This window comes from Ursus maritimus, unplaced genomic scaffold, assembly GCF_017311325.1.
Source record: "Ursus maritimus isolate PB19 unplaced genomic scaffold, ASM1731132v1 scaffold_2, whole genome shotgun sequence".
NCBI classification, from domain to species: domain Eukaryota; kingdom Metazoa; phylum Chordata; class Mammalia; order Carnivora; family Ursidae; genus Ursus; species Ursus maritimus.
In genome coordinates this window covers 10,440,718-10,454,537 of record NW_024424452.1, presented here as the reverse complement: position 1 = coordinate 10,454,537, position 13,820 = coordinate 10,440,718, and the positions used below count along the sequence as shown (strand labels likewise).

The following is a 13,820-nucleotide window of genomic DNA, read 5'->3' as shown; positions in this document are numbered from 1 at the left end:
TCCCAGCTGAGCAAGGAGCCCAATGCGGGACTCGATCCCAGGACCATGGGATCATGACCTGAGCTGAAGGCAGATGTTTCACCGACTGAGGTCCCCAGGAGTCCCCCTTCTTTAATTGATTAAGGGCTTATTTGTGCTGAGTACTTTCTACAGAATATCCTATTTAATCCCTCCTGACATCTCTTAAACCAGAGACAGTATTCCCATTTTGGAGGAAGGAAAACCAGGCTCAGAGAGGCTGCGTATCTCTCCTGAGATCACCCAGCGAGTACCCAGTAAGATTCCACTGCAGCTGGTACCCCTTGCCCGCCATGGCCCCCCGTGATGCCCCTACACCTGAATCCCCAGGTCTCCTCCCTGCCAGGCACGGACCCTGTTTGGGGCACTGGGGGTCTCCGTTCTGATCTCAGGGCACTAGGTTTTCTTAAAGAGCCTCTCACTGAAGGCGAGGCCAAGACCCCCACCAGGCAGAACTGCTGGACAGTCTCGCGTCCTCCCTTTTGGTACACTCGAATCCTAAATACGCTGTAGGTGCTTTTAAAATCTGTCCACATCATTTTTTGATCCTCCTGTCGTCAGGAGGTGGAGTTTAATTCCTCTCGCTCCCTGAGAGTGTGGACTGGCTCGCTTCTGGCTTCTTAAGGGTAGGACACGGCAGAACCGATGAGTTCCAACACAGATCATCAAAGACACGGGGCTTTCTCCCTACTCTCTTGTGGCTTGCTAATGTGAGGAATCCAGCCACCACATCCCGAGGACGCTCAAGCAACCACGTGAGTGGATCCTCAGCCCCAGTCGAGCCTTCAGATGACTGCAGCCCCTACCGGCATCCTGAGTCCAACCTCATGACAGAGAGATCCTGAGCCAGAAGTACCCAGCTAAGCTGCTCCTGAATTTTGGAGCCACACACACTATAATGTGTAAACGCTTGCTGTTTTAAGCTAAATCTGGGGCAGTTTGTTACACAGCAACACCTAACTGCTACACTCTGGTTTTACTCACAAGTTCCTTGTGCAGAGCCATCCCTCCTTTCTCTCACAAAGACCCAGCAGACGTATTGCCATTTCAGGATGCACCACCCCCAGCCCCGGACCTCTGCTCTGGTCGGGGCGCTGCTGTGGGCACCGTCCTACCTGACTTGTCATGGACGATGGAGAAGAGGATGCGTTTGGAGGCATGGACGTTCTGGATGAGAGGACCACCGGGCCCGGGGGGCTTCTGTCCTGGACAAGGGAGAGGAAAGGCACAGGTTCAAGGTGGGCCCCCCGATCTGGCCTGGGTGCATGGACGCTGGCTCTGGGGTGACAGTCTCACCCATCAAGGAGACCTCAGAACTCAGCCCTAGGATCGTAAACTCAAGGCAAGTTCCCTGCCAGAGGCCTGAGACACTCCTTATGGGAGTCTGCTCTCCGAACGGCAGATCAGGGAGGCCAGGATGAGGATGTCTGAGGACAGGTGGTGACACCTATTTAAGTGTCTAAGTCCCATCCCGCTGCTCAGCCCAATATTTGCTGGGAAGAGGGGGTGCGGAGGGGGGGAGGGAAGTCCCTTTTTCTCCTTGTCGTAACAGTTAAGTACAACTTATAAGCACCTACTGTGTACCAAGCACTGGACTCTGCTCTAATACAGCAGCTCTCAAACTTGAGCACCCATCAGAGCCACGCGGCAGACTTAAACACAGACGGCTGGGCCCTCAGCCACCCCCAAAGCTCCAGATGCAGCAGGATGGCGGCAGGGCCTGAGAATGTGCACTTCTAACTTGCCCTGTCATCTGACCATGATGATAACCTTCTGAGAGGTCCTACTGGCATCTCTACTTTAAAGCTGGGGAAACTGAGGATCAGGGAGGTAGAGATTTGAGTGGGGGCACACAGCCTCTACACAGAGAAGCCACGATAGGAACCCAAGTCTTTCTCATCCCAGCTGTCCCTTCTCTTATGCTTTCAGAATCCCTAATCCAGGCTGGGTATGCCGTAGGTGCTCGTTAAATGCTTGTGACTGATTAGCCTGTTTACTCCGCCCCCTCGAACATCTCTTGGTCCCAAGCCAATGATACTGTTCACAGAGGTCTTGTCCCAGCCCCTTGTCCCGACAGGCCTCCTCCAGCTTGGTGCAGGCGGGGGGGGGGCGTGGGCTGGGCACCCCCATCTGCCCAGGGAGGGTGCCTCCACAGGAGGGAACTCTGTCCCGCCCCCAGACTCAGGGGCCCCAGCAGCAGCTTACCACAGCAGTCGGGGAAGTCTTGGGCACCAGAGGCCTTGGGCTCAGGCCCAGGCCGGCCAAGACCCAGGTCGCTGGGGGCAAGTGGGCAGGCGGGCGCCTCCTGCTTGAGCTCTCTCGTGGTGTGGTTAGGGAGTGCAGTGCTATACAGGAAGCTGGCCACAGAGGAGGAGGTGGCGGTGGGGGGTAGGTCCTGGGGTGGCCCCTTGGGGGCCTGGCCATGCAGGCCGCAGTCCCGAGACCCCTTGGCTATCAGGGAGACACCGTTCAGCTCCACTAGGGCCTTCGAGTCCCGCCCGCCATCCTCAAGCGGCCTGGGTGGACAAGAGAAGGACACGTGACAGCTTTATACACCTGGCCCGGCGGTCGTGGCTCCTTCTTCCCGGCCCCAGCCCGCCTCTGCACAACATGACGGCCTGTGAGGTACATAGGCCAGGAGCCGGTCCCCATTTTACAGGTGGGGGTGCAGGCCTGGGGCAGGGTTGTGATGTGCCCAGGGCCACACGGCTGGGCCACTGGAAGAGCTGGGCCCTGGCCTTCAACCCCCATGCCCCCCACCCCCCATCACTTGTTCAGATCATGCTCTATACCTGGGGGTCTGCCTCACCTCCATCGCCAGCCTGGGAGCTTTTACAACTGGGGGCCCCCGTGGTGTCTGAAGTCCCCTCCCCGTGACTGGGTAAGTGGCCCCAGGTGGCTGAGCCAGCATGGAAGCAGGTCGCACCCCCCACCCCGGGCCCATCCTGGCCTGGCCCTCACAGTCCAGCCACCAGGCTCTGGGCCCACTCCCAGGCTGACTGCCTCACTCACCTCTTGAGCTTGAAGCGGATCCGGTGGCTATGCTCCAGGATGGCCATGAGGGCCTTGGGGTCATAGTCGACCGGCCTCCGGAAGGCCAGGCCCTCGGGCAGCCCCTGCACAGCCAGCAGCCCCGGCTCCCTGAGCAGCCTCTCGTAGGGCAGGGGTACTACGCTGGCCCTTCCCAGGGCCTCGCCTGTGGGGAAGGGGGTCAAGGAGAGGGTCTAGTATGAGAGGGCAGCCAGGCTGGGGCAGGGGCTGGGCGTGCCCTGGAGCTGGGGCCACGTTGAGTCACTCCCTGTGTGCCGGGTTCCCGGGAAACTGGACCCCATGGGCCCCTTCCCTGTGAAAGTCACGCAGAACAAGGCCCTGCAGGCTGAGTGGGGTGGGCGGCTGCTGGGCACAGGCCCCTCTGTGTGTGGGCCAGGGCTCCCGGCTTCCGTCGCCATTCTCTCCTCTCCGGGCACCCGGGTGGAGGGGAGAGCAGGCCGCGGGGCTGTGGGCAGGAGCGTTAGGAGGAGACATGGGGGAGGGAGAAAGGAGGGCAGCAGGGAGACCACAGGGGAAAGAGCCACAGAGAGGAAGGGAGGAGGAGGGGGAGGGGAGAGGAAACAGGAAGAGCAGATTCAGAGAGGAAGCAGACAGACAGAAGGTGGTGGGGATGAGGAAGGGGTGAGTGGAGGGGAGACTGACTGGGGAAGGAGGGGGTGGGATGGCCAAGGGGCCTGGGATCAGGGACGCCTGTTGTCACTCCCACAATGCAGCCCCTCCTGGAGCCAGAAAGAGGCCACTCACCTCAGATGCCACCCGAGGTGGGCAACGGGGTGGGGGGTGGGGCAGGGCAGAGTGGACAGGGGTGCAGGGGGCTGTGGGCACAAACCCTGTATCTGGCAAAGCCAACCACATGTGACAAGTCCTCCCATTCCAGGGTGACCAGCGTGCCCCCCTGGGCCTCCCATCCCACCTAGGCCTCCTCTTCCTCCCGACGGCAGGAAATGCCTTAGACCTTTGCTCCACAGAACCAAAGGCTGCGGTACAGAAAGGAATAAAGCCATAGCTGGGACCCTTAGGGACCAAAGGGAACTGCCCAAGGTCCCCTAGAGACTGTGACGGCTACCACTGGACCAGAGAGTCTGCAACTGGACACTTCTGAGGGAGGCCAGGCCTGCCCGCCTCCCCACCCCCCAGAGGAAGGACTTGGCTAACTAGTTAAGTTAGCTCTCATTCAGTCATTCAATAAACACCCTGCGGACATCTGCCGCTGTCGCTGGGGACGGCGGAAGGGGCAGGCACAGACCCCGGCCCTAGAGGGCACTGGGCTAGTGAGGGGTCAGAGCACAGCGGGTGCCCAAAGGAGGCATTAAGCCAGTAGCGGGGGCTTCCCAGGCCTGAGCCTTAGAGAATAACACGGTGTCTGCCAGACAGAGGGGAAGGCAGTCCCAAAAGGCACAGCGGTGCAGAGGCGAGGTGCAAAACGGAGCCAGAGTGGGCCGGAGAACAAGAAGCGGCTTTGTGAGGCAGGGCAGCATGGCTGGAGGGGGGCAGGGACCGGCCACGGCGGGGAGGGCGACGCAGAGCCCCTGAGGCCGTGGAAAGAAGAGCTTCCTGGGCAGACTTGTGCTTTAGGAAGATGCCCTTGGTCACAGGACAGGTGGGGGCAGCAGGGAGCCGGCCTGGAGGCGAGGAGACCAGGGCCAGCCCAGGGCCAGTTCCAGGCGACAGGTGGCAGTGACCAGTGTCAGGGCGGGCCCGGGGAAGTGTGGACGGCGGCTCAGGAAACGGGACTGGGGCAGAAGAGCCATGCCTGGGGATGCAAGATGAGGGAGGGGCTGCCTCAGCAGAGCGGGGACTGGGGCTCCCACCCGCCTGGGGGCCCCAAATGGAATGAGGAAGGATCTTACTATAAAGAACATCGAACAGCTCGTCTACCATCTTCCGCAGAAGGTACACGTCCGAGCCGTGCTCCAGGGAAGACCGAGGGACGCTCCGGCCGCCACCCTCGCCCCGCAACACCTTCTTGGGATGCTCTGCCTCCGGCTCCTTCCAGGGGGCCCCTCCTATGGGACACAGAGCACGCCGGGCCAGGATGAGCACCTGTGTCACCCCCTGCCCAGTGAGCTGCGATATCCCTGCCCCGTGCTGAACCCCGCAGCGGGGCACTCACCACGGACTAGGAAGGAAGGAAGGAAGGAAGGATGGATGAGTGAGCAAGCCCTGCCCCAACCCCCAGCCCGGGGCCAGGGCTGGTCATCTCCGAGTTCCCAGTGCCTAGCACAGGGCTTGGGTCTCATCCTGGTCACCTCTACCTTGCTGTGTGACCTTGGGCAAGTCCCTTCCTTCTCTGGGCCTCAGTCTGTGGGCTCTCACGTAAGACCAACCGGCCTGGCTCAGAACTGGGGCTGAACCAATGTTCCATGTACCCCTTTCTGTGCTCTGACACTAAAGCTGTCTTAAACAGTTGAGGCCCCAGTTTTCTGCTCTGCCCAATGAGGAGATGATGGGGACCCCACCAGGGGGCCAAGGGGCTGCAATGAGGCGCGTGCCTGCCAGGCTGGGCCAGGGTGGGGCCCGGGGAGTGTCAGTGGACTCCTGGGTAGGCAGATGCTAGAAACTGCATCAGAAAGGGGACAAGAGGAGGGCCCCGAGGCCCCCTCGCAGCTGGGCGCCTGCTCCTCTCCCAGGATCTGCGGAGCTTGAAATAAACCAGCCGAGCTCCCGGGGCTATAAATAGCGGCTCTGCCGGGCTCGGGAAGCCAGGTGCACCTTCCCCAGGCCCCAGTCTGGCCAACTGGGGGCCACAGGACCCTGCCACTGTCTACTCTTCCCTGGGCCAGCCCCCACCCAACCTCGGGGAGGGGACAGGGTCTGAGAGCTGAGTGGGGGTAGGGGTGGAGGCGGCTGGGGAAGCAGCTGGATCCCAGTGACGATCCGCCCAGTGCTGGGGGCCAGCTTTCCCCGAAACGGCTGAGCCAGGCTCCAGACCCCACGTGTAATGCAGATGTGAGTAACACCAAGGACAACAGCTAGCATTTCCTCTGTGTGAACCCAGTGTCGGGCACTGTGTTCGCCTGTATTAGGTTGATTTAATCCTCAGATCGACCCGCGAGGAGGGTAGCACTGTCCTCCCCTTTCACAGACAAGGACGTTGAGGCCCAGTAGCCGGCAGGTGGCAGAGCCAGGACGGAGCCCCAGAAGCCTGACTTCAGGGCCTGCTCGTAACCCCAAGAGCTCGGAGTCCCAACTCGTGGACTCGAGTGGCCGCTTGGGGGCTGGCCTTCAGCACTGAAGGCCAGTCCCTAACCCTGCGGGACCTAATCCACCACAAAGGTGAGGCTGATGAACTTACCAGGAGCATGGATGGAAATTTAGGGCATGAGAAGCTGACACAGTGTGGGGAGCAACCACAGGGGTGGGGGTAGGGGGAGCGTTGGCGACTAGGGGTGGGCACAGATGAGCCCTGGGCAGGAAGAATGTGAACACGGAGGCTGACGAGGCGTCTGCCAGCACAGGAGAGGAGGGAGGGCCTCCCAGGTGGGGGGCAGCAGGGACAAAGGCAGAGGGGAGAATGTGCACAGAGCCGGTGAGCTAGACTCGGCCCCGTGCCACCGGGTAGAGGATGAGGGATGCCGGGAGGGGCGACACAGAGGCAGGCGCTGGGTTATGAGGGTCTAAAGGCCCCAGCAGTAGCGTTGAGGAGTTGGGGGCTTCAGAATGACCCCCTGCTTCAGGGCTCCTGGCTCACAGCTCTTGAGTGCTGTTCTCTTTTGCAAGTGACCAGGACCCTCCGGCAGGGCTCCCAGGGCAGGAGGGGGGCGGGAGGGGTGTCCTGCTGCCCCTCCCCGATTCGGAAGGGGTGTAGCAGAAAGAGCACGGGTTTCAGCACAGAAACCTGGCCTCCATCACTTGGCAGCTGTGTGTCCCTGGGCAAGTGGCTCATGCGCACTGTGCCTCAGTTTCTCCCTCGTACACAGGTGCGGTTTCCTGAGCCTGCTGGGGAAAGTAAACAGCACGCGGCCTGGCCCAGAGCATTAGTGATCACAACATCACTAACCACTTGAGATATCAAGCATTTCCTTGGTGCGGCATGTGTCCTCAGTCACTTCGTCCCCAAGAGCCACCACGAGGTGGCTCCGAGATCGTTACTATAACAACGGTGCCTACCCACAGGGTCGACGTCGGGATAACTGAGTTAGCATTGGGAAGGGTGCTGCATACAGCAGGTGCTCAATAAGCGTGAGCTGAGCAAGGGCACCCAGTCCCTGTGTCAGAGGCGCACAGGACCTGGACAACACTGGGCCTCAGTGTCCCCTTCTGTCAACAAGCACATGGATGTGTGTGGGTCTGGCCGGCCTCTACTGACCAAGGGGCTGCTGGAGGACTCACGCCCCGACGATGCCACATCGGGACGCCTGCACAGCCCCCGACACACGGCCACCTGGTATTGCTCTGGGGACCCAGAGACGCACCAGAGCTCCGGCCCTCGGGGACCGCGGGCCCCACCCACTGGAGCCCTGGGGTACTCACGGCAGAACCTGAGGAAATCTGACTGCAGCTCCTTCCGTGCGTTCAGGAACATTCTCCCCTTCTCGGTGCCCACCACGAAGGCGCTCTCATCATGCACAGCGACACAGGCCACCTCTGCATTCAGCTTGGAGAGTGCTGAGCACTGCAGGGGGAGCAAGGGATGTGAGCCTAGGGGCAGGTCCCCCCTCTTTGGGGACACCTCCAGTGACAGTTTTGCGGGTGGGATGGATGCTCCCAGCTGCCTGAGATCCCACCAGCAGCTCCAGGGAGAGGTCACCCCTCCACGGTTCTCAGTCAGATTCTGCAGGAGGAAGGCGTGAATGATCCCCCGACAAAGCTTGGCCAAGGTCAAGGGAGAAGACAGGTCATGGAGCCCCGAGAAGAACAAAGTCACAGGGCCTCTGCCCTGCTCTCCTCCCAGGTCCTCCTTGCTCCAGCGGGACTTCCTGCCTGAAACTTGGCCCCAGCCCCAGGGACAATCCTGTCCAGTTTTCTTAAAGTCCTAAATGAGAGGAGGTGGGGGGGGGCGCCCCAGGAGAACCAAGGCTCGGGCAGCTCCAGGTTTCAATCCCACATCAGCTGCTTCTGCTGTGATGTATGTCACTCCCCTCTCCGGGCCTGATCTGCAGAATGGGGACCAGCAGCCCAGCTCCCAGGCTTTCAGTGGGCTTGGTTGTAGGGATTCAGCGAGGCGAGGCAGGCAGGAAGGAATCTCGAAACCGGGGTATCTCGTGTGGGTCCATAAGCAGAGAGGTCATTTTTGCAGCCCCAGAGTTGAGGGATTGGCAGGCCCGCTGCATGGGAAGCCCTAAGACCGGGGGCCCTGCGACCAAGACCACCAGCATTTCAGCCCTCCAACCTAGGTCAGCAGAAGATCTCTGCCTGCAAAGCTCTCAGCATGCTTTCAGAGCCCCGTAAATGCTGGTTTTTATGTCAGTTCAGTAGTGCTCTGCTGGCATTCAGGAAGTCTGGCTTCTCATCCTAGTTCTGCTGCTGTGTGACCTAGGGCAGGTTCCTCAACCTCTCTGGGCCATAATTACGCCTCTCAGCTTCAGCCTAGAGTCACTCTGCTGAGGAAGCCGGGGACAATGCAGAGCCGACAGGCCTGTCCCCTGGGATCTCCTATGGTGAGGGGTGTGTGTTGATTTCCTGATAAAATTAAAATAAAAACCCGCTGCTCACTTTCCCCGTGGCAATGCTATAGAACGTTAACAAGCAAGGGAGACAAACAGAGTCAGTTGTTCCCGACACACGAGTGTGGCCATTGCAGCTAGAGGAGATATTTCCCTGTGTGGTCACTCTCCAGGGAACTGACTTCCCCAGAGGCACAGAGAACAGGGCTTGGAGGAAAGGCCTGGAAGAGGGTCTGGCCCCATACCCCCTGCAGACCACCCAAGGCCCCAGGCCCCCCCAGCCCTGGAGGATGCCAGAGTCCAGTCACCACTGAGCAAGGGTCAGTGTCGCCCTTGGGCTCCCTCAGGAAACCCAGAAAGGGACCCAAGGACAGGGGAGCATGTCTCGTCCATGCACCGCAAGCTATGGGGGCACTGCTCCTCCTCTGAGCCTCTGTAAGGCCCTCTAGAGCAGTGCTGTCCAACAGAACTTTCTGTGAGGATGGAAAAGTTCTGTCGGGGCACCTGGGTGGCTCAGTTGGTTAAGTGTCTGACTTCAGCTCAGGTCATGATCTCAGGGTCCTGGGATCAAGCCCCGTGTCGGGCTCTCTGCTTGGCAGGGAGCCTGTTTCTCCCTCTCCCTCTGCTGCTCCCCAACGCACTTGTGCTCTCTCTCTCTCTCTCAAATAAATAAAATCTTAAAAAAAAAAAAAAAGCCAAAAAACACAAAACTGGTCATGCTGTGTGACTCCGGGCAAGGTGCTGCCCTCTCTGAAGTTCAACTTCACCACCCTAACATGCAAAAGTGCAGCTAACGGACGCCAGACAGATTCCAACACCCCCCTACCCTCTGTCCCAGAACTTTCCCCCAGGAAAATAACATTATTATTTGGGATAAACCACTACAGGCTTAGGTATGTAGGCAATGGTGCCAGAGGAGTAATTTACGAGGCCCGTTTCTCTCTCCCGGTCCTGAGATGTGGTTACAGGTCTTGCTTTAACATCGGGGATTACAGGTTTCTCATGTGTCACTGACCATACACATCCTTTCCTCGGGGGGAACCCGATAGGACGGAGACCTATGACCTTCCCAGGGATAGGACCTGAATGGCAAAAGGTGACAAAATGAGGATGAGGGCTGAGGGGACCAGGGGACCAGGGCCAGTGCCCGAGCTGATTTCCAGGGCTGGATTTTCATGTCCTTGGGCCTCACTCAAGCCTCCCTTCCCCCTAACACCCCCCCCATGTAAGCAGATGGGGACAGTGAGTCTCAGGTGACTGAAGGCCCCCCTCCCCGAGGTGGCAGAGGTGGGACTCGAGCTCCGACGTCTGCTGACAAAGGCCGGGACTTCCGCTCCTCCAGGGCGGACCGGGGCACTCACCATGGAATCTAAGGCAGACACGAGGCTGGTGATGATCTCGTCTTTGCGGGTAAAGGCGGAGCTCCAGCGGTCGGGCCCGCAGCCGTTGGCGGGAATGTCGCAGCGCTTCCCCAACAAGGCCATGGTCACCTGGATGGAGGGAGGAAGCGGAGGTGGGCGTGACGCACTCCGCGGATGCCACCCCAACCCCGCCAGGCCCCCGGACCCCCAGGGCCGCCTCTACTTCCCTGGTTGGATGAATCAAGGGCTGGCCTCCCCTTTCCCCAAGGGGTTCCATGCACGAAGGCATTAAAGCCCCGGCAGGCTGAGACAGGGAGGAGCCTGCACCCAGTTCCGGGCAGGCACGGGCGCACGCGGCGGGGTAACTGAGGAGTGCGCTCCGTGTCACGGCCCCCAAATCTGCAACTCCAGGGCTGAGCTCAGTACCATGACCAGTCTGCCTGGTACCTCAATGCCAAGTCTCCCCTGCACGTAGCTCTGGCCATGGCTCTTCCTTGCTCACACACCGTCCATGGCTCCCTACTGCCCACGTGAGCTCGGACTCCTGCCCCTCATCCAACTCCCCCTTCACACCCCATACTCGGGGTGCTCTAAGAATCACCGCCCCCCAAACATACCCACGTCCTTCATGGCTTCCCAGCTGTCATAGGTTCCTCTCTCCCCGACCCGAGTGGCCTTCTGGCCCCTTTGTCATCTGCCGAATGCCCACTCAGCTTTTAATTACCACCTCTGCTGAGAGGATGCCCTCAACGGCCCCACCTCCTGCCCCTTCCCGCCCTGGCTCGGTCAGGTGTCCTTGCCGGCCTCCCACATGTCCCCAGGCTCCTCCGTCACAGCCTTCTATCAAGCTGTAACGGGCAAGGCCACTGCCCTGAGGACTGGGAGCCCCCGTCTCAGAGGTTCAGAAAGAGTGGAGGCCACTTCATCTCAGGACAGGGTTGCCCCAAGACGGGACTTTGTCCTGTTGTCATGAGGCTCCTGGAGGACAGAGGTGCGCCCTCCCCTTGCTGGGGCGCCCTCAGACCAGGGCCCAACGTCAGGGCTCCCCCAGGCAGGGGACAGGCCTGCTGCCCCTGCACCACCTACCAGACACAAAGGTCAGCCTCCCCCGCTTCCGGAGCCGTCCTGCCCCTCCCCTACCAGAACCCTAGGAGACAGGTCCGGGGGGCCACGCACAGGCTGCCCCAGTGCCAGAGCCTTTCTCGGAGCAGCTGCCCTTTCCCCGATCCAAGCAAAGGAGAGGGCAGAGGGCGGAGGCAGGGACCCTCGGTTTCCCTCTCTGGGCTCAGCTCCCCTAATGCCCTGTGCACGGGCCCCAGGCCGGGTGCTGGTGGCCAGGTCAGGGGCACAAGCAAGGGGCCGGGCTGCAGGCCTCAGAGGGAGTCTCTGGACCCTGGCCTCCCTGCTTCTGCAGATGGGGGCACCGGACAGGCCTGATGTCTTAAAGGGGGCCAAGCCCAGAGCGTGTTCTGCTACCGCAGCTGGCCCCCGGACCCAAAGCTCTGTGGGGCAGGGACTAGTGACTTGCCGGTCATCGCTGCACCCCCAGGGCCCAGCTCAGGGCCCAACGTGCGTGACGGGCCAAGGCGGGGTGTGGTCCACACCGCAGGCTGTAAGCCTCTTGTGAATCATGAACCGACGATAGGGAACGAGTGTCAGAGTGCGTCACACGTACAAGGTGAGAAGTGACCCAACTGCAGTCGTGGAAACATACAAAGGAATTAGGAACGCGCTTGAACTTGGCCCCCGCCTCAGGTTTGCCCCGAGCCTGCTTTTTGGCTGTGAATAAATATTGACTTTAACCACCGGCCAGTCAGCAGTTGGCCCACATGTGAATTGGGTTCACTTCGAAATGTTTACAGGATGTATTTCTTCAAGCAATTCTATAAATGTTTCAAGCCCGGAGTATTAAGGGACGTGGAGGGCGTGACAGGCCACGTAGGGGGTACATCCTCACGGGACCCACAGGCAGCCTGGGGCCCTGTGCGGCACGAAGCCCACTGGAGGGTCTGCCGTGTGACCAGCTGAGAGGTTTACCTGCCTGGGGCACTGGAAGGCTTCTCCCCTGCCTTCAGCCACCCCCTTGAGCCATTCCCAGAAAGACCTCAGCCTGCCAGCCTCCCGGCCCAAATTGAATCAGGGCAAAGCAGGAGGCACCAGACAGCCGTGGCCTGCGGGCCGCCCCAGACAGCTGGTGGCTCCTTCCTGCAAAGTCCTAATCCATTTAGGAAGGAACCAGGGACTCGGGGAGGGAAGGATGGAGGGAGGGAGGAAAGGCAGGCTTGGCTTGGGCTAGCCCCTGGCTCCTTGTCCGGGGTGAAGGTGGGTGCCCTTCAGGAGGCGGGAGGGAGAAGACCCCCCTGGAAATGCCTGCGGCCTCGGGGAGAGGGGCAGGCTCCACGCGGCTGGAGCAGCTGAGGATGGGCCAGAGGCACCAGAGCGCTGGGCCTGGGAGCAAAATCACCCAATAAAACCACCAAGCTATGCGGAAGAGAGAACAGGAGGATGAGAGCCATAAACCAGCATAAACAGGAGAGCGTCCCGGGGGTCGGTGAAGGCGGCGAGGACAGCAGCCACGGCCGGAGCCCTCGCGCACCGCAGCACGGAGGTCAGGGCTGGGCAAGGCTGGAGGCGCCCAATGCTGTTCTGGGGCACTCGGGGGAGGACACCAGAAGCATCACGTCGGGGGACGGGCAGCTGGCTCCTGAAGCAGGGGACAAGTAGGGAGGGACGGCCAGCTGCCCTCGGGATCCTGGGTGGACAAGGCCTGCAAGGGCTGGGAGGTGAGCAGGGAAGCCGTGAGCAAGCACCCTCTCTCCCACGACAGACACTTCTCCGAGGCTGCCAGGGGGCCACACATCTGGTTTACCTCCCACCTCCCGGCCACTCGCCCTGCTGGCATTGACCGCTAACCTAACCGCTGGCACTGACCGCTAACCTAACCGCTGACAGTGACCGCCAACACAACCGCTGGTACTGATCGCCAACCCAACCGCTGGCACTGACCGCCAACCCAACCGCTGGCACTGACCGCCAACCCAACCGCTGGCACTGACCGCTAACCTAACCGCTGACAGTGACCGCCAACACAACCGCTGATACTGACCGCTAACCTAACCGCTGGTACTGACCGCTAACCTAACCGCTGGCATTGATTGCTAAACTAACCGCTGGCATTGACCGCTAACCTAACCACTGGTGGGCTGCAGCTCGGTCCTGGCCCTTCCTCTTCCCTGTCCAATTCTGTCCCTTGCTGCCAGGCACTCTTCTGGCTTAACGTCACCTAGAGGCTGGTGCTTCTCGGTTTCTCTCTCTCCCACCTCTCCTTGAACGCCACCTCCTCTTCAGTGTCTAACAAGCAACTCGACTGGAGCAGGTCCCACGTTTCCCCGCTCACACCTGCTCCTCCCCGGCCGGCCACTCGGGTGCTCGGGCTCAAACCGAAGCTTCATCCCTGGCTCCCTTCTCCCTCCTTTCTAAAATGATCTGCGGAGAATCTCTTCTTTTCTGCACAGAATTTGTTGCCATCTGAAGGGACCTGTTCATGTGCTTCTCGCCTGATTTCCCCAGCAGGAATGGGAGCCCTGGGGGGCTCGGGCCGTGCCTGCCACGTTCATGGGACGCCCGCTGCCTCGAACACCTGCCTGGGTTTTCATGGGTGCACGCAACAAATATTCAGGGAACTAGCCAGTGTGACGGGCAGCAGGAACTGGGATGGTCACAAGCTATACGCAGAGTGACAAGTCTGGGCTTGGAAGGCTCTCAAAAAAAAAAAAAAAAAAAA

General features: G+C 60.4%; 1 protein-coding gene across 5 annotated transcripts in view; it reads right to left on the bottom strand.

Annotated features, from left to right (window-relative positions):
* GTF2IRD1 (GTF2I repeat domain containing 1) overlaps positions 1-10,187 on the bottom strand; it is a 69,164-nt gene extending 58,977 nt beyond the window's left edge. For all 5 annotated transcript variants that reach the window (XM_040634964.1, XM_040634963.1, XM_040634965.1 and 2 more), the window contains exons 1-6: positions 10,037-10,187; positions 7,543-7,684; positions 4,920-5,075; positions 3,031-3,214; positions 2,224-2,534; positions 1,134-1,223 (exon numbers count right to left, since the gene is read on the bottom strand). In XM_040634964.1, coding sequence (XP_040490898.1) covers positions 1,134-1,223; positions 2,224-2,534; positions 3,031-3,214; positions 4,920-5,075; positions 7,543-7,684; positions 10,037-10,159 — 1,006 coding nt within the window. In that variant the 5' untranslated portion in view covers positions 10,160-10,187. The remainder of the gene's footprint in view (positions 1-1,133; positions 1,224-2,223; positions 2,535-3,030; positions 3,215-4,919; positions 5,076-7,542; positions 7,685-10,036) is intronic.
* Between the last annotated feature and the right edge of the window lie 3,633 nt (positions 10,188-13,820).